The sequence below is a fragment of the Lycium ferocissimum genome, chromosome 5, assembly GCF_029784015.1.
Source record: "Lycium ferocissimum isolate CSIRO_LF1 chromosome 5, AGI_CSIRO_Lferr_CH_V1, whole genome shotgun sequence".
Taxonomy (NCBI): domain Eukaryota; kingdom Viridiplantae; phylum Streptophyta; class Magnoliopsida; order Solanales; family Solanaceae; genus Lycium; species Lycium ferocissimum.
This window is the reverse complement of record NC_081346.1, coordinates 3,135,545-3,163,038: the sequence shown is the minus strand read 5'-3', so window position 1 is coordinate 3,163,038 and position 27,494 is coordinate 3,135,545. Positions and strand designations below refer to the sequence as shown.

The window sequence follows — 27,494 nt, the reverse complement described above, 5'->3', positions numbered from 1 at the left end:
TTTCTTAAACATATCGTGGTTGTTTATATATTGAACATGTTGGTTCATCTACTTTTTATAAACAAGTACAAGGGCTTAATATAACAATAATTTTCAGCAAGAATTTTGATCTAAATCAATCCAAATCACATCCAAGTGATGTTAAGTTCTTTATTCAACCTCTAAATATCATTTTCAATAATGTCAAACAACACTCGCTTCAAAACAACACAAAAATCAAATTCACTTGAAACACAATCTTCTTAGATGAATTTTTAACAATCTCCAAGAACTCCTGTTCAAAAATGGTATAACTTTTCAGATCTGAAGAAGAAGAAAAGAAGTTGGAGAAAAGAAGAAGAAGAAGATAAGAAATAGACCGTATGAGAGATGAAAGAGGTGGTATGGGTTTTCTTGAATCTTTTTACTTTTAATTATTTACTCTAAACTTTTAATAATTCTCATCTAGCCCCCATGTAAACTTAATTAGCCTTGTGAAATAAAAGAAAATGAAATCCCTTATTCTTCATTCCACTCTAAAGAGCCCTTTTAGCTCATTTTCCCGATTGACTATTACTCAAGAGTTTTAACTAATATACTCTGATAATATAATTTTTTTTTACATTATCACATCTCCTACTAAAATACACGATAAATGACCTCTAATAGTTATACTCCTTTTTGACTGTCGGTTCGTATAAAACGTTTCTTAATCACAATCCGCAACGTGCAAGCTTGAAAATCACCGTTTTGTAATTGTATTTTTTAATTTTTGATAACCCATACTTTATTTCTCTATGGTCAATTATGAATTACGTTCATTTTTTTTTTTTTCGAAAAAGGGTCATATTTGCCTCTCACCAGGGGCGGAACTACAGGGGTGCAAGGGGTGTCAATCGAACCCCCTTCGTCGGAAAATTGCACTATATATATGGGGTCAATTTTTTTATTCATGTATAAATATTAATGTTGCATCCCCTTAACATATTGAAGAACTCAGCTCAGCGGCTGAGGCGCCTACTATTGAGCCCACAGTTGCGGGAAAACTAGCTATATTTACGTGAAGGAGTAAATATAGCTCTAAAGTACAACTAGAGGGGTATATTTATTTGAAAAAGTATAACAATGGACAAATATAGGGTAAATATGACCCTTTTCTGTTCTTTATTGCTTTTGTTGTTTTTTTTACTATTAAAGACTACATTAATGGCTAATGTTTTTGAAACCTGTCTCGTACAATTGCAGGAGTAAAAGTGCTGGTAAGCATTAAAACGTGTAACAGAGAGGATTCTTTTGCTGAGGAGCTCAGTTAGCATGGAATTGGTTAGTGTTCTTTCTAACATTTAATCATGCACTTTCTTAATTTAGTGTTTCTTAAGTAATTAATTACCTTGCTAAACGAAAAGGCTTGCCATGCATTTAGGCAAGTGAAAATTAATATAATAGTAAATTTTACCAAAAAGTATAATACAATAGTAAACTAAAGGGAAATTCGTGCTTTTAGTCTCGAAAATATTGATAAATTTTTTATCTTTATCCTTATGATATCTAGTTAAACATGTTTAGTATAGTTCGTTAAAATGTGAAGTTATCATACATCGATTTTTTGGATGCACTCTCTTTTTAAGTAGCTGAAACCTCTATGTGGAAAAGTTATTTATTGCAGATATTCACTGGTACTACACTAAATAGTATCAGTGGATATAGGGCGAGTCCCCCTTCTTGCATCTTTCACAAATCTAAGCAATTATGAATTGTTAAGCCATGTAATTGCTCATGTGCTATATTATAGTTACTAGTCTTCTAAGGTATCAAATGAAATTAATCATAAAAAATTATCATATCTAGTTTATATCATCATCATCATCATGATTATTATTATTATTATTATTATTATTATTATTATTATTATTATTATTACAACAAATGTAATTACTTAAAACTGTCATTCTTGTGGAGAATTGGAGATAATTTAGTTTCTCTTTATGAGTCAATTTCTAATACTCCTACAGGTGAAAAATAAATTAAAGGATGCCAGAATATTCTTTAACATGCTTTAATTTAAAAAATAAAAAAAAAACTTATCAAGTTTTGATATCGAATTTTTATGATTATCTCTCACGATGTTATTTTCAATTGCTCCCCCCCCCCCCCCCCCCCCCCTTTCTTTTTCTTTTTTCTTTTTTGTTAATATTCATTGAAAAAATTATAATATTTAAGTTTTTCCAATTTATTACTCCTATCTTAATTCCCCTTTAAGCTAAAAATGAATTTCTTATCTTTCATCTAAATAAAAAAAAATTAATAACACTCAATTTAAAAAATTTATATTTCAAATCAAATTCAAAATATAAGCATACTCATTTCAAAAATTCACTACACTCAATGTCATTGTACTACTTTTAAATATGTCAAATGTTGCCGATTTTCTAATAATTTGCGATTTGCTCAATTTTATTGCCCGCTACATATACTATCCAAGCATGAAATCATTATTGGAAAATAATAAAAATATCAAAGATGGACCATCAATGTTAAAACCAATTGAATGAACATGTAGTGCAAAAATTACCACGGATGTTAAATTATTACTACAATTTATAGTCCAATGTCTTAACATATTTCCTTATATATTGCAACTGTGAATTGTTTTCTTTAACCCATATCATCTAATATACACTACTCAACACGATGTTTTTCCATTCTTGATCCATATATATTTGATAGCAAGTATATGTTCCTTTTTTTTTTTTTTTTTAAATAGTATCCTTGCATTTCTTGCCAAACCCCTAAGATTTACTTCTTATTCAAACTCCTCTTCATTATTTCCTTCTCTTTAAGCTGTTGATTTTAGTGCTAAATTTGCGAAGAGTGTCGAAGATGATAAAAGACCAATCTTGAATTCCAAAGTTCGACCTCAGTAAATAGTATATTGAGAACGTTTTCTGCATTATATTTATTCAACAGCTCCTCAAAAATCTGAAAATAGAAAAATTGTAGCCGAAATTCAAATATAAAGAAATTTGGTTAAAATGAACAAATTTGCAGTGAATACATGAGTACAAAAGAATCTTTTTAAAATAATAAGAAAAAATATAAAACTACGAAAAGAACATATAACATTGTGCTCCTTGATATACACCAACTTATGCCGACACAATTCTCTTAAGAGACTTAAAATGACAAATCAACTTTTGAAGAACATAAATAAATAATGCAAGTATTATAGCTAAAATTCAGAAAAAACAAAAAGATCACTATTCCTCTGTATTCAATATAAAGATCTTCGGATCCACACATATTTTTTAATCAAGAGCAGAATTTATAGCATCACACACTATGATTTGAGCAAATAGATCAATGCCTGATTTCAAGGATCAACCATAGTAATTAATGTATCGAAAACATTACTTGAACTATTCAAAAGCTCCTCGGAGATCTGACAACCAAAAAAAAAAAAAAAGAAGAAGTAGTTCAAGAATAAAGAAGTTCAATTAAAAAGAATAAATATACAGTGAATACAACAAAGTAAGCTTTTTTTAAATAATAATAAATAAAGAAAATAAAGGTGAGTAAAAGTATCCAACCTTGTAGACTCCTTGAAATTCATAAACTCATATCGACACAAATTATATGAAAGAATTGAATTACATATCGACATATGAAGAGCAAAATGAGCTGTTGTAATTATTATCTTTTAGCTTTGGAGAAATGAACTCAACCATATCTTCTTCAATTTCTTTTGAAATTTTACTTGAAGTTTCAATGGATCCACTTTGCCAGTTACTGTGTAACTTTATATTTTATTTTCATTTCTTCGACGTCCATCGACTTGATACCTCTAATGTAGATAATAGAACAATTTATTTTGTCCATCTCCCACCCGTTTTTACTCTCTTCTTTCTTTCATGCATTTTGCTACTGCACATTTTCCACGCCGTCGAGAAGATTTATGCAATGACCTTCCCGAAAGTGTTTTAATTCACAATCACAATGCATTTGCATCAATAACCCCTACATCCAGAAGCATCATATTGATAATTAAACCCGACATTACAAATGGAGTGACACCACTATTCTTCGATAGGATGTATAAAGTGGAAGCTAAATGATTGACGACTTGGCGAGTAGTTTACCTACTGTTACCTCATTTTTGAACTCTTTTATGCCTGGTCTTGAGTTCTTGGCAAGTCTTTTAATAGCAACGTCCATCTGGTAATGCTGCCTGTATATAAATCACACATTCAACTTATAATCGAATGAGTGTAAACTAAGCGAAATTTGATACTATTTTTTTCTGCTGAAGTTCAACAATTAAAACACACACGTGATACCTTGTAAGTATGTCCAAATCCCCCCTCTCTAATCTCATTATCTATATATACTTCTATATGATGTAATCATACAAAACTTATTAGTTTCCCATTTCAATAAGTTCTAATCTTTATAAGAATTAAATCATAGTCTTCGAGTAACTTTAGTCATTTCAGGCTGCAACGTGATTTTATTCATAAACAACTCAGTACCAAATAACATACCATATGAAATTTTTAAGTTTTTGCTTGAACACCAACCTTTCAAAAATACAGAATGCTAAACCCAAACGACATCCAAATCATAATCTAAATATCAAAAAATGAAGTGCTGGAGGTTACTTCAATACTGTAATTCATGTCATAATAAAAAATAAGAAGGATAACATATAGCATAAAGTCTTTCATCTTGATTCTTGAAATGTTTTCAGGTACCTTATAATATTCAAGTTCCCAAAAAAACATCTTGGCAATAACTGTTGCATTCCAGGGCACATGCACCCAATTTGCTTTCATTTGCTTCCTTGAATAAAACATGTGACATCAACCAAAACAAATAAAATACCTATTTTAGAAAGAAAATATACTTTATAAAATAATAATTAAAAAAAAAAAAATGACCGCAGGTGTAATAGTCCAAATATTCAAATATATCAGCAGAAAAAAATTATAAGTACTTTTAAAGATTGTTGTTGAGAAAATCAAAATACAATTTATAATTCCGCTAAAGATCCAATTTATAATCTAAGAGAATGTTGTCAATAGCGATGTAGCAAGTGATGCTCGGATAGAAAGTAACCCGATGTGTAATGTGATAGCATGTAGCAGGAAATAAGCAGGACCTTTGAGGAGTTATCTGAAACTCTCCAAAGCAAAATAGTATGCAGATTTGGGCTTGATGCTTTAGGCGTGCGTTAACTACATAAGCAAATAAATTTTGTAACTGATCACATAATAGCAGAATATATACGGTCTAATAACACGATGCTAGAATATTCACAGAGAGGAGAAAGAGGAGAGAAAATAGTAAAACAAACCTTGGCAGTCAATTTGATTATTGGAGTATATATTAAACATTAAGAAGTTAGAACTTCATTCCAACTCAAATTTCATTTGAACTCAAATTTGAGAAATCATACCGATTAATTATGTAGCTTAAAAATAGGAACTGCTTTTTAAAAGCAGTGTATATTTGAAAAGATAGGATTGTAAGATCGTGTTTATCTTTTTGTTTATTTTTCATACTTTTTATTTATTTTTTATTTTTGATATTTTTCTTCCTTCCTTTTTTTTTTTTTTTGGTAGAATCTTCTTCTGTTCTTTAAATTAAATGAAGTGATACTGCTTGCCGTTATTATTATATTGCCTATAATATGAAAGATAACTTTTTAAATAACTCATATCATTTAAAGATGGCTACTAATATTTATCTATTTATTTATTTTAGTAAGCCAAAAAGATACTCACTTTTGTTAAAAGAATCCCTCGTCGTTTGCGTACATATAGGAGTAGTAGTTCGTATTGTTCAAATTCAAATAATTAGCTTCTTATCCATTCAGAAAATATATTGCAATCCATAGATTCAAAAAAAAATATCATCTTTCAATTCAAATTTCATGTTATTACAACCTATTAAGTTTGTCTTAAAATTGCCAAGTGGCTTGTTATTAGCTTGCCACTTGGCTTAATCATATTGCTTGTACCTCTCCTTTTTTATATATATAGATGTTGTTAGTCCACTTTTTAGGGTGATTATATAACATATTTCATATATAAAGTGATTAAAAACACATTTTGTTAAATATGTTGTGCCAAATATAGATAACAACTATCAACATTTAAAGATTGGTTTGATTTTGTGAAAAATCGAATTTCAATTTTTAACAATTTGGCTACGTTTTAAACGAGCTTTGTAATTGAAACAGAAATGCTATGATTTAAATTCACTTTTGGCCATTTTGAAACTCTCAAATCAGCCTATTTTCGGAGTGGTTGGAGTGGGTGAGTTGGGTGGTGATGGGTGGTTGGTGGAATGCCATATGTGAAACTTGTTCTTTCTACTTTCATTCGGGAAATTATTTTTTTCATATAAAAAAAAATTATTTTTCTAAAGTAAATATTTCCCAAAACTTTTTGACCAACGAATATGAGAAAATTTAAAAATATTTTCTGAGGAATGTTTTGCTCCATACTGAACGCACTTTAAGTCTTAAATGGCATGTATCTAGACGTGCTTACTAAACTGGCAGAGACATGTGGAGCTTTAGAAAGAGAAAAAAAAAAAAAAAACAGAGGAGTTTGGCTGGTTGAGTGACTATTTCTCAAGAGTTTTAAATAATATACTTTGATAATATAAATTCTTTTTACATTATCAGATCTTCTACCAGAAAATATGATAAATGACCTCCAAATAGTGATAATTCTTTTTTAGTTTTCTATAAAACATTTCTTAATCACAATCCGCAACGTACAAGCTTGAAAATCAAGTTTTATAATTGTATATTTTAACTTTTTGATAACCGTACTTCTGTATGCTGAATTACGAATTACTGTCATTCTGTCTTTTGCTTTTGTCGTTCTTTTGCCAATTTCTTTATTTTAATAACTTGTATTAACATCATTCTTTCCCCCTTTAGTAGTTCTTATTTGACGCCTTAGCTTAACAATGTTCCACGCAAACTTATTGGGAGCTTAAGATAGATTACTGATATAAACAAATTTCTGAATATCTCTGAAACATATCTTTTTCTATCATTACCCAACTCCCAAAGTCGTTTTTTCTTAACAACAAGGTCACCTAACTTTTCTTATATCACTTCAAAAGTCACCCAATAATATTTGACCAGCAAAATATGACATGATATTTAGTTTCACATGGACTTTTTATTTTTTTTTTTATCTTTCTCAGTCAGCATTGCAATAAGATCCGACCCGATCCAAACCCATAACCCAAATTAACCCTTATGAACCCTATTCTCTCTTAATTAAAATAGAATTTCACTCTCTCTGGGAAAAAATTGGCCCATCATTTTATTAAAACCGTGTCAATCTTTTTTTTCCCCTTGTCTTAGGCGAAGTCCAGAAGGATTTTGTTAACGACATTAAGTAAATGTAGTTCCTGAAGTCTGGCCATTTCTCGTGACCCACAAATCGTCATAAATCGTACTCCCATCATATATTCGCAGCACTAATAATTAATCAGAATAAGAGCATCCTCGTTTTCTCTAATATACCATGCAACACCGTTGACATAGTGATCCATTTTCGCATTAAATAATGCCCGTGGGGAAGAGATGAACCCCTTTCTTTGAGATTTCATAACTTTTGATTTCCACACCAGCAGTTTTCAAGTTCTGAATTTTTGGTGAGAGTAAAAAAGTTTCTCTCGTGATTTTGTCCAACTGAGTAAGGTTAATAAGAGTTAATTTGGATTATGGATTCGGATTGAGTCGAGTCGGGTCTTATTGCCATGTGGACTGAAAAAAAAAGTTCATGTCGACTAAATTAAATGCCATTTAACCGTGTGATTTTTGATGTGATATAGAGAAAGTTGAATAATCTTATTGTTAAAAAAAAACATAACTTTGAGAGATCATTATCCATAATTGGGTGAACTGTACAAATGTATTTAAAACCTATCTCATACAATTATGGAAATAAACGTACAGTCATTAATACAATTGTGTAACAGAGTGGATTCTTGTTGGTGCACAACGTATACTTTTGCATAGCTTGTCCTTTTCCCAAGCTCAGTCTGCTGGTTTGTGTGAGTGAGATGAGTGAAAGGAAAAAAATCTGAACTTTTAAGAAAACAGAGAGTGTATTGGTTATTGGTTCTTTAGTGGATATCAGAGATCAAAATGGGAAAGAGAAGTAGACCAAGAAAAGATCAAGAACAAGAAATTACAAATACTGAAGGAAGAGGCTCTTCTCAAGAATTTCAAAAGAAAGAAGCAATGGCTAAGGGAAGAGTGATGAGGATGAAAAAAGAAACCACACTAGGGGCTGGTTCGTCTCTTCAATCAACACATCTGGTTAAACCCCTCAGTCTTTTTTTTTTTTTTAATCTTTTTGGTTCAGAGAACAATAAACAAAAGGGCTATAATCTTTAAACTCTAATGACATAAAGATTGTTTCTTTTTTCACTTCACTAGCTTGTTTTCTTTCTTCTCATTTTCTGTGAAAACCTAAGGTTGTGTTGCATGTTACATTAACTCAGATGTGTTAACCTATTTTAGAGGTGCAAAAGTTCAAAAGGTTGTGTTGCATGTTACATTAACTTGGTTTTCATGTTTTTTTTTTTTTTTTTTTTTTTTTTGAAGGAACGATAAAGACTTCATTCACTAAGTAGTGTTATAAAGATTGTGCACAGAAGTGCTATAGTGTTGCGTTTAAAAAAGAAGGGCAATGCCCTGTTGTACTAACTGAACAAAAACTATTTCCTATACTAGAAGCTGAATTACAGCTACAATATGTATTGAGCGTGAAGTGGGGGTTTTGGTGGTTTACAGCTTATTAATAGGTGTTATGGGTTTTTGTGAGCTGGCATAGCATGTTAAGTAGTGCAGTAGTATTCAGTGGCAAAGTTTGTGACTTCCTCCACTGTCAGTTTGTTCTGTTATGATTAAAAAAGTTGTCATTGCAAGTGAGCCAGATCCTCTACAAACTGAAAGGTATGGAAGTTTTACCTGGGATGGAACTTTTTTATGTGTCGAATTGGTTATTTAGTAGTTGTATCCATAGGATAGGGGCACAGGTATTGGCCATTGGTAAAAGCTTACTTTTCCATCCTGATAGGCGGATCTTAAAATGGTCAATTGGGAACTGGATGTCTTTTCTAGTTGGTCGACTAGTAAAAATTGGGTAACCCAAGTATCGACCAAAAGTTATACCCTCCTTCATGCTAAAGGATGAAAGCACAAAGTTCTTGTCTGTGGGAGAAGTACTTTTCGAAAAGAATTTTTTGCCCCGAAATTTCTGTACATTTGTTGAGGGTATCATGGTATGACATGTCCCAGTAGTAATTTTTGAGACGAGAATTATATCATCTGCAAAAAAGACATGAGATAGCGATGGACTATTATGGCAAATTTTAATGGAAGCCATTTGTGGATCATGACATGTGATTCAATATGCCTGGATAGAAGTTCAAGATACATGATAAACAAATATGGGGAGAGTGATCGCCTTGACATATCCCTCGGGTAGGGGTAAAAGAAGGCGTCTGTGTACCATTTAACAGAATGGCTATATTATTAGTTGTTACATAGGACATGATAAGAGCTATAAGAGACGATGGAATATGGAAATATTGTTAAGCCATGTGAATATAGACCATTCAAGTCGGTCGAAAGCCTTTTCGAGGTCTAACTTTAGAAGCATATTAGAAACTTTTCCAGCTTTAGATCTTAGGAAATTAAACTATTTCTTGGACAATTATGGCGTTGTCACAAGTTCTCTTACCCTTTTGGAAGCTTTTTTGGCTAGGGCTAATTATTGTAGCAAGGAAAGGTTTTAGACGATTGACTATTGTCTTAGTAATAATTCTATAAACAGTATTACATAAGCTAAAAGGTTGGTATGATCATACGAGCATTAGGAACCTTAGGAATTAGACACTGATGATTTAGTTCTATTAACAATAGGAGGAATAGCACTGTCCCTGTATACTTTTTGGCAAAAAGAGGTAACTGAAGACCCTATACTTTTGATAGAAAAAAGGATGTAAACCATCGGGGCTCGGGGCCTTTAGCGGTTTAAAAGACTTGAGTGCAGTAGCAATCTCAATTTCAAAGAGCGGGCAGTTAAGTGTCAATATGTCAGTGTCCGAAAAAATATTTGAAAGAGTGATGAGTAGAAACTAGAACCCGAATAGGCGCTGATTTAGCTCTTCAATTGCCACCTCCGGTAAACTATTCAGCTCTACATTTTGCCGATCATCTCATCTTTTTTTTTTTTTTTGGTTGAGAAAAATAAAAACAGAAAGGGCTTGTAATCTTTTTTACTTCACTCCCTTGTTTTGTTGGTGTCGTTTTTTTGCTGTGTCTGATGTATTGCATGTTTCATTAACTTAAATCTGTTAAAGATATGTGCTCTGCTCTAGAGTGGTAGGACTAAAATTGAAAATAACTTTCTTCCTAAAATTTCTGAACTGCAAAAGTTAAGAGCATGGGTCTGAGACATGTTTGCTAGGGAGTTTTGGCTAGTGGGTCATTGCATAAATGCTAAAGTAAACATGATCGCATAGGTTATATATTTACTCTGCTTTGATATTTGAGAAGGGTTAAAATTGAGAGAGGAACAGGATTTGGCAAACTGAAATCATCATGTTTCGGTTTATGTTTTGTCAATAAAAGAAAGAGTGATAGGATGGTGCTAATGTTCTTGAAGGATATGTTTTTTCCTATAGGCAGGTAATAGTGTTTTAAGATTAAATCATTAGAAGCCATTTTCTGTAATGCAAAAGATGTTTGTGGTCCTACTTCTTTTATCATTTTTGCTCTAAAATCTAATGTACATAAGCTACACATATATGTTTGGATTTTGGAGCTAACTTGTTTGCTGAATAACAAGTAATATTCTAGCATTTAGAAGTTAGATGACATTATGTAAAACGGCTTTGTCAGTTCATGTCAAGTGCGCCTACTATAAAGCTGCTTATTTGGTTTCCCTAGGCCCCTAGATAGACAGAGAGACTTGCATCAGCTAGCTGCCTGATCCTTTTTTGTTTTGACTGGTTTTTGCACCATCGGAGGCTTCACCATCCCGTCCTCAAACCCGCATATCTTTGGGGGCAGTCCTAATTGATCGGTGTAAGTCTATTACTGAGACTTGCATCAGCTAGCTGCCTGATCCTTTTTTGTTTTGACTGGTTTTTGCACCATCGGAGGCTTCACCATCCCGTCCTCAAACCCGCATATCTTTGGGGGCAGTCCTAATTGATCGGTGTAAGTCTATTACTGTAACGCCAAGGTCTCCAGTTCGACATGTTAAGGTACACTATTGAAACTTTTTCAAACTCCCTTGATAAGTAAGACTGAATTTTCATTCATATATAGTAGCTCCAAGAAGGTGCTACCATATGGATGGCAGTTCCATCTCCTATCAATATGTACAGCTAAAATTTACAGAATACTCTTCGAGAAAGAGAGTCTATGAAGTCCACATAAGAGTACCCACCACTATCCAAGAACATATTGAACAAAATTTCAAGCAAATAGTTGTGGCTTTGTCTTCAAATATATTGTCCGTTGCTTTCCAGGTTATCCAAAAAATACAAGCTGGAATGGTCTCCTTAAGGTTTCTTTTCCTCCTTTTCAACTTTCTACCCGCGCCAGCTACCCAAAATTGCTTTAACTGATTCTGGTATAGTCCATTCACTCAAGATATGCTTAGGAATAGACACTATACTTCCCAAGCATAATTACGCATCTATTTGTCAGCTTGATTGCATACTACAATGAGTAGACAAGCCTCATGAGAGGCTATCCATTTAAAGCATGCTGCCCTGGAAATGCTTTGGATTCCTAGATCATCTCTTCCATTGATATATTTGTTCTTTCTCTCTTAATCTAAATAGCAAGTTTTAACTGACAAGATCTCATCTTTGCTTGGGACCCTTTCGAAGCGATCGTTGTTCTCATCCATTTTTAGCCTATTTAAACTGAACAGTAACTGTGCCACTCGTCCATTTCCCAGTCAAACATATTCCTTCTGAAATTATTACAATGATAGAGAAATATTGTTCAGTGTCCGACATGCCAAAGCTTTTAAATAACTTTGAGCATGACTCTGTAGAATGAGGCTGGGGAGATGAGTATTTCTCTTTAATTTTTAAATCGGTGAATTTTTTTCAACAGACCTTTTAAATGAAGTTAGAATGGCTTACAATGTATGATTTTCATTTGTGAACAGTCTAAACTTCTTATTCTTATTCTACAGGCGTCCTATCCTTCAAGTGCTACTTGTGATTTTCCTGCTCAAACAATACCTTCTTTCCCTGAAGTTGTAGTAGAGAATACTACAACAGTAAGTAAGGCGAAGGTGGTGTTAAATGCTAATGCCACAGAACTGGAAACCAGATGTGACCAGAGTGGTGCACTTCCAACAAAAGAAAAGGTTGTTGATTCTGTGAATCCAGAGCTTAAACATCAGTCTGTTCCAACAAACCATGGTGCCTTAGGTGTGGAAAATCAGAAACACCGGTTACACTTACACACTCAAACAGCTCCTTCAAATGCTAATGCCACAGAACCGGAAACCAGAAGTGACCAGAGTGGTGCGCTTCCAACAAAATCCATGAGTCTTAACCTCACTAAGATGGTTGCGCTAATGAATGATTATTCTTCTGATGCTGATGAGGATGAATCAAGACCTGGTGGAGAAGATCTTCCATAAGTATGGAGATATTGCGAGGAATAGCTCTTTCACTTCAGTGATTTGTTCATCACTCCTGGAGATTGTTTGCGACATTTATAAGAAGTTGGAGGAAACAGATTTCCTAAGTATAACCCCCAAGGAGATCCAATCCATGCTTTCTGAAGTTAGAGATCTCGAGTCTGTTGCCAAAATAGATGTTGGGTGGCTCAATCAAAGGTTGAATGATATCTCTCAGGCCAACCAACTTGTCCAGGACAGTTGCAAACTGAAGGAGGCTAAAACCAGGAACCTTGTAGTGATGGAGACAAACAAGAAGGAACAGGAAGAATTGAAGAAAGAGTTGGCCGCTTGCATCGCGACATGCCGTGTTTTGCAAGAAAAACTCAGCAAAAAAAAGGATGAGTTTGGCATTGCGCGTTCTGAAAACGAAAAGATTATGCAGCAGTTTGAAGATTCAAAGGCTAAGGTGAAAGGTTTCCTCAAGAAGCCCTTGGTCCATGACCTTCTTTGAGCAGCCTGGTATTTGCGGTTGTTTGTCTTGGATAGGGCCTTGTGGATGGTCCTTTTCACTACTTTTTAATCTTATACTAGGAGTCTTATTCTCCTATATTTGCAAATTGTTATTTTCAACCCTTGAGTCATTAGGCACTATCTGCTTATGAGTTGCAGAAGAACTGAAACAGAAAAAGAATGACCAGTTTTATTTTGCCATTGAGTATAATGAGCAGGGATGTAGGAGCTGTTTTAGCAGCGGCATTGCTCTTCAATTAAGAGAACAAATGTTAATTACTTGAGTTCTTTTCTCCTTATGCTTCATTATTTCCTGCTACTTATCTGATTGTGTCTACTCTTTTGCTGTATCTAGAGTATCCATGGCTTCACAAGCTGCTCACCTTGAGCAAGGTGCAGGAATGTTCTTGCTTCTACCATTTTCCTTTTCAAATTTCTTTATGTGAAGTTTAAACTTAAGCTGGAGCAGTAGTGCAGCCAGTTCAAACAACCATGCACTTTTAATAAAACTGCTAAACCCTTGAGGTCTCGGGTGGCGTTTGAGGTCAGCATCTACATATGCAGTGTAACGGCTAAACCCCACAAATTTCAACAAAACAAAGACTAGAATCAGTGGTTTTTTTTTTTTTTTGTTTTGTTTTGTTGTTGTTGTTGTTGTTGTTGTTGTTGTTGTTGGAGAATGTTCATATTAAGGCTAAATAATTAGAGCTACAAATGCATTCCTACTTTTCCAGCACTAAAACATCAAGTCACATACTTAAAATGGATGTAGGTTTTCTTCATACTTGTCCTTTCCAAAAATTACTTTTACATTCTAAGCTCATAGTTACAAATTTTTATATTTTTATAATTTGTCCTTAAAAAAGGGAAAAAAGATATATTAGCTCTACTAATACTGAGGATGAGAGTGACGTTGAATTTAGTGCTAAAAAGGGTTCAGAAAGAAAAATATCATTCTGGAGAATATAATTAACATTTAAATTTTGAACCTTAAAACAATAATTATAACCATTTTTCAAATGTAATTTTTGAGTACTCTTATATTCACAATCGAAATAGTAAATCGACTAAGAATAGAATATAGTTGTATTGAAATTCAGAAAGGAGGAAAAAAATAGTAGAATTTTCACTGAAAAACAACTTTATGCAATACAAAAATTGGAAATGATGTGGGTGAAATAAATTAGTATTAAAAAACATATAGACTGACCAGATTTAATTGTTGCTAGTTGATACTCTATTGCAAGAGCTGTAGAAAAATACTTTGTAATTGTTTGCCATGAATATATGGGAAGATTTTTCATAAGCAATTTAATTTTGAGGAGTTTTTCATAAGCAATTTAATTTTGAGGAGTCGAAAAGTCACTAAGTGACTGTTATATATCTTTATCTTTATTTTTCCAAAAAGGGTCAAAATTTTTTATACAAACGGCGTGCAAACCCATAAACCTTTAACCTCTACTTTTTTCCTCAAAAAGGGTCGAATTTGTAAAAAAAAAAAAAAATATCACGAACTTATCGTTTTTTTTTTTTTTAAAGAATGAAAAAATGGAATCGAGCCGGGTATGTTCCTTGGCATTAAAAGTTTTCAAATATATTCTTTATTCATATACTTACATTGGTTTAATTATCCCTAAAAATAACTGAAATCATTTTTTAAAAAAATTAAAAAATAAAAATAAAAAAGCGATGGATTCCATCGATTTATAAATAATTACCCATAAGATCCCCTTATTCCCCCAATACGATTTTCTTTAAAAAAAAAAGTTTGAGGGAATTGGAGGAAAATCCGTCGGGATCTTGTGGGTTATTATTTAGTAGTATTTGAGAAAATGGTTACAAAAATTGTGTGTTTAAAAAATGATTTTCGTTATTTCGAGACTAATTTCCATCAAGCTCTTTTTTTTTTTTTTTTTTTTTTTAACAAGAGAAACTTTAAGCGGGGAGAGAGAGACGGGTCTCGAGGATTTTTACCCAAAATAAGCTTGGATATTTTTAAACGCTTTTGTATAAAAATAGAGAGACCAAATTTGATTTTTAGTTAACCCTTTTCCCTTATTTTAATGAGATCATTCTTTCCCCTTTAATGGTTGCATACTTCTCATCTGTAGGAAAATTTTCAAACCTGTCTCAAACAATTTGTGCACAACGTATCCTTTTTCAGAGCTCAGTATTGTGCATTTTCTCAAGTTTGAATATTTTAAAAAGTGTTTTTCAAAAAAATACTACTAGCAAAAAGTAAGTTTGTGTTTAATCTAGAAAACTGCAGCAATAAATATTTGACTACACTTTAAAAAATATATTTTTCTCAAAAGAATTTTAAAAAAAATACCCTTGAGCAGAAGTTATTCCTTTTAGCTTTTAAAAAATAGTTTATGCAACGCCCAGAAAAAAAACTTAATGAACCACCTCACTTTTTAAAAATATAAGCACTTTTCTTAAAAAAAAATCTTGGCCAAAGAACAAAATTGAACTTTGAACAAAGAACAATGCAAGAGAAAAAAAGTGGGTAAGAGTGATGAGGATGAAACAAGAACCCAAAGTAGGTTCATCTCTTCAATCGCCACCTCAGGTAAAACTTCTTAGCTCTACACTTTTTTTGTTTTTTGTTTTTTGGGTTCAGAGAAGAATAAAAGTCAAAGGGCTATAATATCTAAACTCTAATGACATAAAGATTGTTTCTTTTTTTTACTTCACTAGCTTGTGTTCTTTCTTCTCATTTTCTTAACACTCATGGTTTCTTTTTATTTTTTTGCTGTGTTAAGGTTGTGTTTCATGTTACATTAACTTAGAAGGTGCAAAAGTTCAAAAGGATTTAGGTGATTCTTGGCTAGTGGGTCATTACATAAATGCAAATATTAGCATGATTTTATAGTTATATTTCCTCAGCTATGATAGTTGAGAAGGAAAAGAAATATATAAATGAACACGACAGAGCAACCTGTATCCATCAGGTTTTGGTTTTGTTCTGTCAATATAAAAAAAATAGGGATAGACATAGACTCCCTTTATGTATCTTGAAGGGACATGCTCTTTTCTGTAGGCAGGTAATGATGTTCTAAGATGCATAACAAAAGCCATTTTCCATAATACTAAAGATATTTATGGTCTTATTAGTTTTTTTTTTTTCTTTTTTCTTTTCCGGTAAGGAAAGATAAAGATTTCATTCACTAAGTAGTGTTACAGGGAGGTTTTGGTGGTGTCCTGCTTATAGTAATCGGTGTTTTGGGTTTTTGTGAGCTGGCATGGGATGTTGAGCAGTAGTCAGTGGCAAAGTTTGTGACTTCCACTACTGTCAGTTTGCCCTGCTTATGATTAAAAAAGTTGTCATTGTGAGTGAGCCAGATCCTCCACAAACTGAAAGGTATGAGAGTTTTACCGGGGATGGTTTTTTTTTTTTTTTGTGTCAAATTGGTTAATTAGTTGTTGTATCCATAGGAAAGGGGCACAGGTATGGCCTGAACTGTCAAGGTCAAAGTTATGAGGTCGAGTGCTTGCCAAAAGGGCTGGATAATAGGCAATGTAGGAGAATGTGATTGATAGTCTCAACATGTTGGTGACATAGTGGACAATCAGGGTATTGGAGTAAGCCAGTGTGATGTAAATAGTATGATGAAGCTAACCTATCATGACTACAAAGCCAGATGATGTTTGAATTTTTGATCGAACTGTAATTTCCAAATCCATTTAAATTGAAAAGTAGAGTAGTTGGAATGTAATGAAAGGTACATCGACTTAGTAGTAAAGATACGATTAGTAGTTAGCGCCCATAATGTAGTGTCTTGCGAGAGTCTATTAGTGGAAGATGGCAAATACTGCTTTCAGGAAATAAATCGATCCATTTATAATTCGCTAAAAGTCTATCCAGATGTTCAAGTATATTGTTACCACATTTTCTTTTATCAGTCCAGGTAAAGCGTGTACCTCTAAATCCAAGGTCAAGCAGACTACAATGATTTAGACAGTCAGCAAATAGATTAGGTCGAAAATTATTACATCTAAAATTCGCATTATGTATACCACGACAATTCCATACAACTATATTCATAGCTGATCATCTAGGGTTTTGGTTATTCATTGACACAATCTGTTTGCTCTGAATTATTGGGTGATGTAAATAAATTACAAAAATATGTGTTTGTACTTTTGGAGGTATATTGCTTGCTGCTCATCAAAACAAATACTCTAGCACTTGGATTACATGACATATGTAGAATGGCTTCGTTAGTTCATGTCAATTTCGCCTACGATAAAGCTGCTTATTTGGTTCTACTAAGCCCCAACATAGACAAATAGACTTGCATCAACTAACTGCCTATTCCTTTTTGTTTTGACTGGGTTTAGCGCCTTCAGATACTTCACCATCCCGTCCGAGGTATCAAACTCGCAATTATTTGAAGGCAGTCATTGATCAGTGTAAGTTTAGGACTGCTACGCCAAGGTCTCTAGTTCGAACTGTTAGGGTACCCTATTGAAACTTTTCAAACTATTTTGGATAAGTAAGAGCGAGCTTTCATTAATAATGGCACCAAGAAGGTGTTAAATATGCACAGCCAAAATTTTACGGAACACTCTTAAACTAATAGTCTGTAAAGTCTACACAAGTGTATACACCACTATCCTTGGATATATCGAACCAAAAATTCAAGATCTGCAAACAGCTTTTACAAAGCAAAAAGTAATTCTGTCTCTGTCTTCATAATTTCTGTCTCTTGCCATCTAGGTTATCCAAAAAGATACAAGCGTGAATGGTCTTCCAAAGGTTTCTTTCCTCCTTTTCAACTTTCTGTCCTTGCCAGCTATCCAGAACTGCTTTAACCGATTCTCCAGATATGCTTAGGAATCGACAGTTCGACACCATACTCCCTGAACGTAAACATCTGCAAGGTAGCTTGATTGCTTTTTTCTGCATATTATCATGAGTAAGACAAGTCTCGTGAGAGGATATCCATTGAGAGGATGCTCCCCTGTGGGGTGCTTTGGATCTCCAGATCATCTTCATGGGCATATTTGTTCTTTCCTCAGTTAATCCAAATAGAGAGTGATAGCAAAATTTAACTGAAAAGATCCCATCTTTGCTTGGGACAATTTTGAGGTGATCGATGTTATTGTCATCCATTTTTAGCTTCTTTAAACTGCACACCAACTGTGCGGCTCGTCAACTTTCCGGTCAAACATAGTTCTTCTGAAATTATTATAGAAAATAGAGAAGTATAGTTTTGTACCCGACATGCCAAAGTGGGAGTATATAATTTTGGGTGTGACTGTAGAATGATGCTAGTGATGAGTATTTATCTTTAATCTTTATATTGCTGAACTTTTTTTCTGCAGTCCTTTCTAATAAAGTTAAAATGGCTTATGATGTATACTTTTCTTTTATTAATGAAATCAGTCTAAACATCTTGTCTTATTCCACAGGCGTTATGTCCTTCTTGTGCTTCTCGTGACTTCCCTACTCATCTTAGCACCGGAATCTCTAGTGCAACAAAAGAAAAGGTTGATGAATCCATGCGTGCGGAAATTAGACAGCAACCTATTCTAACACAAACAAGGCCTTCTAATCTCGACGATTGCTTATTCATAGGCTATTATGAGTTCAAGACAGGTCGCTATGGTGAAATTGGTAGACACGCTGCTCTTAGGAAGCAATGCTAATGCTTCTCGGTTCAAGTTTCCCTGAAGTTGTAATGTAGAACAGTGCAACACTAAGTAAGGCTGACGTTGTGTTGGGGCCTAATGATTCAAGGGTTGCAATTAACAATTTGTATATATTGGATAATAGAAGTCCTAATAACTAGTAAGGGGATTAACAAGTAGTGAAAGGAACCATTCATAGGGTCCTATCCAAGATAAAACAACCACAAATACTAGGCTGCTCAAAGAAGGTCATGGACCAAGGACTTCTTGAGGAAACTGTCTGCCTTGGGCTTCGAATTTGCAAAGTCCTGCATGATCTTTTTGTTTTCACAACGCGCAATGCCAAACCATCCTCTTTTTTGCGGATTCTTTCTTGCAAAACGCTGCATGTTGCAACGCCAGTGGCCAACTCTCCCTTCGATTCTTCCTGCTCTTTCTTGTTTGTCTCCATTAGTACAAGGTTCCTGGATTTTGCCTCCATCAGTTTGCAACTGTCCCGGAAAAGTTGCTTGGCTTTAGAGATATCATTCAACCTTCGATGGAGCCACCCGACATATATGTTGGAATGTTCAACCTTTGATGGAGCCACCTGACATCAATTTTGGCAGACCCGAAGGTTGCCAAAATAGATGTCGGGTGGCTCCACCGACAATTGAATGTGCCAAAATAGATGTTAGGTGGCTCCATCGAAGTTTGAATGATATCTCAAGCCAAGCAACTTTTCCAGGACAGTTGCAAACTGAAGGAGACAAAACTAGGAACCTTGTAGTGATGGAGACGAACAAAAAAGAACCGGAAGGATTGAAGGGAGAGTTGGCCGCTTGCATTGCAGCATGCCGCGCTTTGCAAGAAAGAATCCGCAAAAAAAAAGAGAGGATGGTTTGGCATTGCGCCTTTTGAAAACGAAAAGATCATGCAGAACTTTGCAAATTCGAAGCCCAAGGTGGACAGTTTCCTCAAGAAGTCCTTGGTCCATGACCTTCTTTAAGCAGCCTAGTATTTATGGTTGTTTTTTGGATAGGACCCTATGAAACTCTCTTAGCAGCTGCATTGCAATTCATTTAAGCTAATGTTAATTTAATTACTTCAGTTATTTTCTCCTTGTTCTCTCTTAGCAGTTGCTTTCTAAATTCCTCACCTTTCAAAGTAAGTTTACTTGAGTTCTACCCTCCTTATCCACATTGTGGGAATTTACTGGTATGTTGTTTTACCTAACCGTGTCTACTCTTTTGCCGTAACCATTGCTTCACAAGCTGCTAACCTTGTGCGGGAACATTGTTGCTTCTACTCTTTTCTTTTTCAAATTTCTTTATGTGAAGTTCAAAACTACAATCAAACACTTTATAATCAATTCAAGTGATTCTTGTTCACTGAAATACAAAGACCCTTTGATTTCCTCACTTCTGCTGTTGTGCCACCACTCCTCTGTCAGTTCAAACAATTGACAGAGTTTGTTGGTTGTTTTGAGGTTACGGGCTTACAGCCGGTTATAAAAAACAGCGCAGTGAGCAATACCGATGAAGTTTGTGCCAAAGGATCAGCATGTCATCAACTAACGTACCTTTTCTAGCAAAGAAGTTGATGAGTTGATTCACACCGATGAATAGAGAAGGAAGATTGGACAGTAAGGTTTCACTGTCCATGGAAACACGACTATGGTGATGTCCATCTTGGACATCATAGTATGATTTCTCAAATTTATTGGAACTGACAGGAGTCGTATGCTGACCTCAACTTGTTTGAGACTGAAAGTAGTTGTATAGGAACTGATAAGCACCGGCAAGAATGTCTGCACACGAGACATAATAATAAGTAGAAAAGGATTGTTCTGTACTTTATCCAAATTCCTGTACTGACCTTTTTAATTGGGCACCTTGGTAACCCAATCCAAGCTCATTATTGCCATAAATGTAGTATTGGATTGCATGTAGCCAATTCTTAACTCTCTATTAAGACTCTTTAATCTTCATTACTTACTTCATCAGGACCGTCTCAACAACATTGGAGGTCTAAAGCTAAACTTCAAACAGAGGCCTTAATTTTTTTCAGAGGAGAGATCGTCATATATATTTTTATTTAAAGTCTACTTTTCTAGCTTTTTTAGATGTGGAGTCATTAATTTTTATTTTATAATCAATTTGTTCTGACAATTTCTTTTCAATTGATAATATAGCTAATTCATTCAATCTTTCTCGAGACATTTTTGATCTTAGATAAGATTATATCAATTTTAATTTTGAAAAACTTCTTTCGGTTGAGGCAACTGTTTATATATAAAATATATCTTTAACGAAAAAATGAAGTGATTGCTTTATTGACCTTATAGTCGAGCCGCCCCGTACTTCACGAAGAGGTCCAAAAATTGCAGTCCAGAATACCTTAACCATCTTAGTGAACAATTCGAAGCAAGATGATTTGGGACTCGACTATACATCGGTGTGGTGGGGTATGTGGGATTGCTCCACCTTGAATCAAAGACCTCGGATGTCATTTGAGGCCAACATCTTCGTATGTAATGTAACGGGTAAACTCCACAAATTTCAAACAAAACAAAGACTAGAATCTGATTCATTTTTGGCAGAATGTTATATTAAGAATTTAAGACTAAATAACTGCATTGCAGTTACTAAGAAATTCCTACTTTTCCAGCACTAAAACATCAACATACACTGCTCTTAAAAGTCCTTGATCCATGACCTTAGTTGATCAACTAGTGTTTATGATGCTTTGTCTTGGTAGGACCCTATGAATGGAAAAAAAATTGAAAAAGAAAAAAGTTCATAATTAAATCATAGGTAGCACCTGAGTGATTTTCCTTGTTTGTTAAGTTTATTATTACAATATTACTACAAATATTAGAGAAATGCAGTCAACCCTTGAAGCACTTTATACGCCAATTCATCAATTCTTATCATTCGTATTTTCCTTCTGCTTTTTCTTTTCCAAATTTCTTTAGTTCTAATAACTTGTGTCTCCCATAAACCAAGATTCACCATCATTCTTTCACCCTTTACACTACTTTTGTTCCATTTTAACGGTAGCTTTAGCTTTTTTCACGCTCTTTAAGAAAAATAATAAATGACATGTATAGTTTACTAAGTTATCTCTATTTATTAGATATTTTTTTAATAAAAATTGAGTAGTATTGAAAAAAATACTTTCTTTAATGTTATAGGTATAGTTGGAAAGAATTACAAACTTTTATCTTGAATTTCTAAAGTGACAACTATTTTGGAGAAATTATTATATTATTGTTTCAATAAGGAATTTGGAACAATTATTTAAGCTAAAATAATAGTTAAAATGGGCCGAAGGGAGTAATAGTATATATTTCTCATATGTCAAACTTTACCAATACTCCATGCAAACCATAATAAGGAGCTTACAATTGATTAGAGATTTAAACGAAAATTTTGTATCATTGCTACTAACATTTTATTAAGGACAACATTAAAGTAATATCACACATCCTGAATCACTTTCATACCAATTTTAGAAGCAAAATTGCAGGCAATTGACACGTGTAACAACTTTCTTGGCTGGACAATGTTCTTGCAGAGCATAGTACTCTGTTTAAGTTATCAAAGCTCAGTAATTGCTGTTAGAGTGAGAGAGAGAAAAAAATTTGAACTTTGAAGAAACAAAGGGAAAAAAAAGAGTGTATTGGAATATTGGGTCTTTGAAAACTAGTAAAAAAAACACAGAAATGGGAAAGAGGGGAAGATCAAGAAAGGATCAAACACAAAAAAATCCAAGTGTTGAAGGAGCACCTTCTCAAGAATCTCAACAACAAGAAACAATGGCTTCTTTATGGAGTGGAAGAGTGAAAAGAATGAAACAAGAACCCACAATAGGCACTGGTTCAGCTCTGGTAAACTCTTCAGCTCTACATTTTTATGATCATATCTTTCTTTTTCTTTTTTTTTTTTTTTGGTGGGATGGGGTGGGGTGGCGTTGGGGGGGGGGGTGTTCAGAGAAAATAAAAATAAAGGGTTATAATTTTTAAACCCTAATGACTTGAATATCATTGCTTTTTTACTTCCCACTCATGGTGTTGTTTGCTGTGTTAAGGTTGTTGCATGTAAGATTAACTTAAATGTGTTTGAGAGGAAAAGCTTTTTAAGGATATGTGCACTGTTCTAGAGTGGTAGGGCTAAAATTGCAAATGACTTTTGTATAGGTCGTGTAGGTTCCAATTGTTCCCTACGATTAAGTCCTTGACTTTTAAGGATTGCTCATGTTGGAGTAAGGGTCCTTGGACAAGTTGTCTAGCCATAAGGAGAGGCTACTACCATCTCATAAGGACCATTTAATGTGTGCCTCGCATTTTAAGAGGGATGGATTTCCATGTCCTAGAAGGTCGAGGAGTTCTGGTGGCTTGCTCAGGCAGAAGGTTTGATAGTGAAACTTTTGTCCATAAGGTGTGTGGTTGTCGAGAAAATGCTGAAGCAGAGAGGAGGGCAATATTGTTCACCCTCAGCTTTTGTATTCCAAGGCCTCCCTGGTGCTTAGTACAGGTGACAACGTCCCAATTTAGGAGAAGTATTTCTCGATGGGATTCAGTAGATTGCCATAAAAATTTGTTGTCAACGTTCTAGGAACTGAATGATATTGTTGGGTATTGCAATGTACTGCCGAACATGGATTGGTATGTGATTTAGTGTTGATTTAATTCATGTGGCTCTTCCTGCCATTGTTAAAAACTTAGTTTTCCTTCCTGATAGGCGGATCTTAAAATGGTCAATTAGGAACTGGAAGTCTTTTCTAGTTGGTCGACTAGTAAAAAGTGGTAACCCAAGTATCGGCCAAAAGTGATACCCTCCTTCATGCCAATGGATGAGAGCACAAAGTTTTTATCACTAGGAGAAGTATTTTTTGAAAAGAAAATTTTTGATTTGGGAAAATTTATTTTTTGCCCTGAAATTTCTGATAAATTTGTTGAGGGTATCGATAATGGTGTGACATGTCCCAGTAGTAATTTTTGAGACGCAAATTATATCATCTAATAGCAATGGACCATTACAGCAAATTTTTAATGGGAACCATTTGTGGCTTGCGACCTGTGATTCAATATGCCTGGAAAAAAATCAAGATACATGATAAACAGATAAGGGGAGAGTGGATTGCCTTGGTGTATCCCTCGGGTAGGGGTAGAAAAGGGCGTACATGTACCATTTAAAAGAATGGCTATGCTAGTAGTTGTCACCCGGGACATGAAGAGCTATAAAAGACGATAGAATAGGAAATATTGTAAAGCCATGTGAACAAAAGACCATTCAAGTCGGTCGAAAGCCTTTCCGAGGTCTAACTTTAGAAATATATTAGAAACTTTCCAGATTTAGTTCTTAGGTAATTAACTATTGCTTGTACAATTTTGGAACCTTTTTTAGGTAGGGCTAATGACTGTATCAAGGTAAGGTTTTAGACGATTGACTCTTGGCTTTGTAATAATCTTATAAACAGTATTACATAAGCCAATAGGTCGGTATTGGCTAATCATACGAGCATTAGAAACCTTAGGAATTAGACAATGATGAGTTCTATTAACAGTAGGAGGAATAGCACTGTCTCTGAATATGCTTGTTGGCAAAAAAAGGTAACTGAAGACCATATATGTTTCCAACATTTTGATAGAAAAAAGGATGTAAACCATTGGGGCTTGGGACCTTTAGCGGTTTAAAAGATTTGAGTGCAGTAGCAATCTCAATTCAGAGAGTGGGCAGTTGAGAGTCAATATGTCAGCGTCCGAAAAAATATTTGGCAGTGGGGGTAGTAAGGAAGTATTGGACATATGGTTGGTGAAAAGTTTTTTTGTTTTTATTTTTGTTTTTGGTGAAAAAGATTTTGGAAATGTTCAAGAATGAAAGTGTAAATTTCATTTTGATTAGAGATCCATTCTCCAGATTGTGTTTTTAGATTTATTATGTGATTTCGCCTTCGTTTTTGGAGGGTCGATAAATGGAAAATTTTAGTGCTTGTGTCACCTTTGTTTAGCCAAGTGATACACTATTTAAGTTTCCAAAATCTTCTTCTAACTTTAGAAGATCGTTATATTCAGTAGTAAGAGCGATTGTTATATTCAGTAGTAAGAGTCCTTTCAATATTTTGAAGAAAAAAGCTGGTGGGCTAATGAATTGAACTCTGGAGACCTGAGACGTCGAAGTAGAGTTTTCTTTTGGTGAAAAATATTCCCAAAGGAAGATTTATTCCAATGGGTTACTTCGTTATTCGTCTACTATAAAGCTGCTTATTTGGTTTTCCTATAAGCCCCTACTTAGACAAATAGACTTGCATCAACTAACTGCCTATTCCTTTTTGTTTTGACAGGATTTTGTGCCTTCACCATCCCGTCCTCAAACCCGCACTTATTTGAAGGCAGTCATGGATAATTGTAGGTTTAAGACTGCTACGCCAAGGTCTCCAGTTCGAAATGTTAAGGTACCCTATCGAAACTTCTCAAACTATTTTTGGACAAGTAAGAGTGAACTTTTGTTATTAATCGTAGTACACGGAAGGTGTTAAATATGTACAGTAATTTTTTTACAAAAAACTCTTCAACTAAGAGAGTCTATGAAGTCTACACAAGTGTACAAACCAATGTCCAAGGACGTATTGAACCAAAAATTCAAGAACTGCAAACATCTAAAGTTCAAGTAACTTATAGTTGTGGCTTTGTCTTCAAAAATTTTGTCCGTCTCCTTCCAGATATCAAATAAAATACAAGCTGGAATGGTCTTCCAAAGGTTTCTTTTCCTTCTTTTCAACTTTTTGTCCTCACCAGCTATCGGAACTGCTTTAACCGATTCTTGGTATAGTCTATTTCACTCCAGATATGCTTAATTAGGAATAGACACCATTTTTCCGAAACGTAATTACACTTCTGCTAGGCAGCTTGATTGCTTTTTTCTGCATATTATCATGAGTAAGACAAGCCTCGTGAGAGGCTATCCATTGAAAGGATGCTGCCCAGCGAGGTGCTTTAGATCTCCAGGTCATCTTTCATGGAGAGATTTGTTCTTCCTCAGAGTGATAGCAAGATTTAACTGAAAAGATCTCATATTTGCTTGGGACTATTTTGAGGTGATCGGTGTTGTTCACGTCCATTTTTAGTTTCTTTAAACTGCACAGTAACTGTGCCCCTCATCAACTTCCCAAAAGGGCAGCCGGGTGCACTAAGCTCCCGCTGCGCGAGGAAGGGCCGGACGACATGGGTCCGTCAACTTCTCAGTCAAACATATTTTGTCGTATATTGTTACAGAAGATTGAGAAATATAGTTGTGTGATGGGAGTATATAACTTTGGATGTGACTGTAGAATGATGCTAGATGAGTAATAATCTTTAATCTTTATATTGCTGAACATTTTTTCGGCAGTCCGTTCTAGAAAGGTTAAAATGGCTAATGATATATACTTTGATTTATTAATGAAATTAGTCTAAATGTCGTGTCTTATTCTTCAGGCGTCGCACCCTTCCAGTGCTACTGCTCATCTTATCTCTGGAATTTCTAAAGCAATAAATGAAAAGGTTGTTGATTCCGTGCATCAATCTATTCTAACTAACCATGGTGCCCTGGGTGGGGAAAATCAGAAACAGGGGCAACACACTCAAACAGCTCCTTCTTTCCCTGAAGTTGTAATGGAGAACAATGCAACCGTAAATAAGGCTGATGTTGTGTCCAATGCTAATGTCCCAGAACCACAAACCAGAAGTGGCCAGAGTGGTGCGTGTCCAACAAAATCCATGAGTCTTAACCTTACAAGGGTAGCTGCACTAATGAATGACTATTTATCTGATCCTGATGAGATTGAATCAAGACCTGGTGACCTGTCAGTCATTAACGGGTATAGGGTTAAGCAGGAAGCAGCACCTATCCTGGAGAAGATTTTCCAGAAGCACGGTGATATTGCAAGGCATAGCTCTTTCACTTCAACAATTTGTTCATCACTCCTGGAGTTTGTTTGCGACATCTATAAGAAGTTGGAGGAAACAAATTTCCTAAGTTTAACGCCCAAGGAGATTCAATCCATGCTTGCTGAAGTTAGAGATCTCAAATCTGCTGCCAAAATAGATGTTGGGTGGCTCAGTCAAAGGTTGAACAATATCTCTCAGGCCAACCAACTTGTACATGACAGTTGCAAACTTAAGGAGGCAAAAACCAGGAACCTTGTAGTGATGGAGACAAACAAGAAGGAACAGGATGAATTGAAGAAAGAGTTGGCCGCTTGCATCGCAACATGCCGTGTTTTGCAAGAAAAAATCAGCAAAAAAGAGGATGAGTTTGGCATCGCGCGTTCTGAAAACGAAAAGATCATGCAGCAGTTTGAAGACTCGAAGGCTAAGGTGAAAGGTTTCCTCAAGAAGCCCTTGGTCCATGACCTTCTTTGAGCAGCCTGGTATTTGTGGTTGTTTGTCTTGTATAGGACCTTGTAAATGGTCCTTTTCACTAATTTTTAATCCCCTTTGCTTATAAGAGGAATCCTATTATTCTATATATGACAATTCTTATTTTCAACCCTTGAATCATTAGGCCCTAACTGCATGAGTTGCAGAAGAACTGAAACAGAAAAAGAATGACCAGTTTTATTTGCCACTGAGGATTGGGATGAGCAGAGATGTAGAAACTCTTATAGCAGCTGCATTGCTCTCCAATTAAGAGAACAAATGTTAATACTTGA

The 27,494-nt window shown here is 34.6% G+C and overlaps 1 protein-coding gene and 1 long non-coding RNA gene across 10 annotated transcripts; both read left to right on the top strand.

Moving 5' to 3' along the window:
* The first annotated feature begins 69 nt into the window (after positions 1–69).
* On the top strand, positions 70–27,494 carry LOC132055453 (MATH domain and coiled-coil domain-containing protein At2g42465-like). 9 transcript variants are annotated; one of them, XM_059447289.1, is made up of 6 exons: positions 71–378; positions 1,225–1,302; positions 7,984–8,326; positions 22,329–22,689; positions 25,146–25,256; positions 26,278–27,494. In XM_059447289.1, exons 4-6 carry the CDS (start codon positions 22,525–22,527, stop codon positions 27,202–27,204), a joined length of 1,203 nt encoding a protein of 400 aa, XP_059303272.1. In that variant the 5' UTR covers positions 71–378; positions 1,225–1,302; positions 7,984–8,326; positions 22,329–22,524; the 3' UTR covers positions 27,205–27,494. The 9 variants fall into 9 exon arrangements, with proteins under 9 accessions (XP_059303275.1, XP_059303274.1, XP_059303272.1 ...); XM_059447287.1 differs by having other exon boundaries at positions 71–381; XM_059447290.1 differs by lacking the exon at positions 7,984–8,326 and having other exon boundaries at positions 22,377–22,689.
* Positions 1,311–6,500, top strand: LOC132055455 (uncharacterized). Its single transcript, XR_009414576.1, has 2 exons — positions 1,311–1,770; positions 6,018–6,500. It is a non-coding gene; the product is annotated as an uncharacterized LOC132055455 (long non-coding RNA).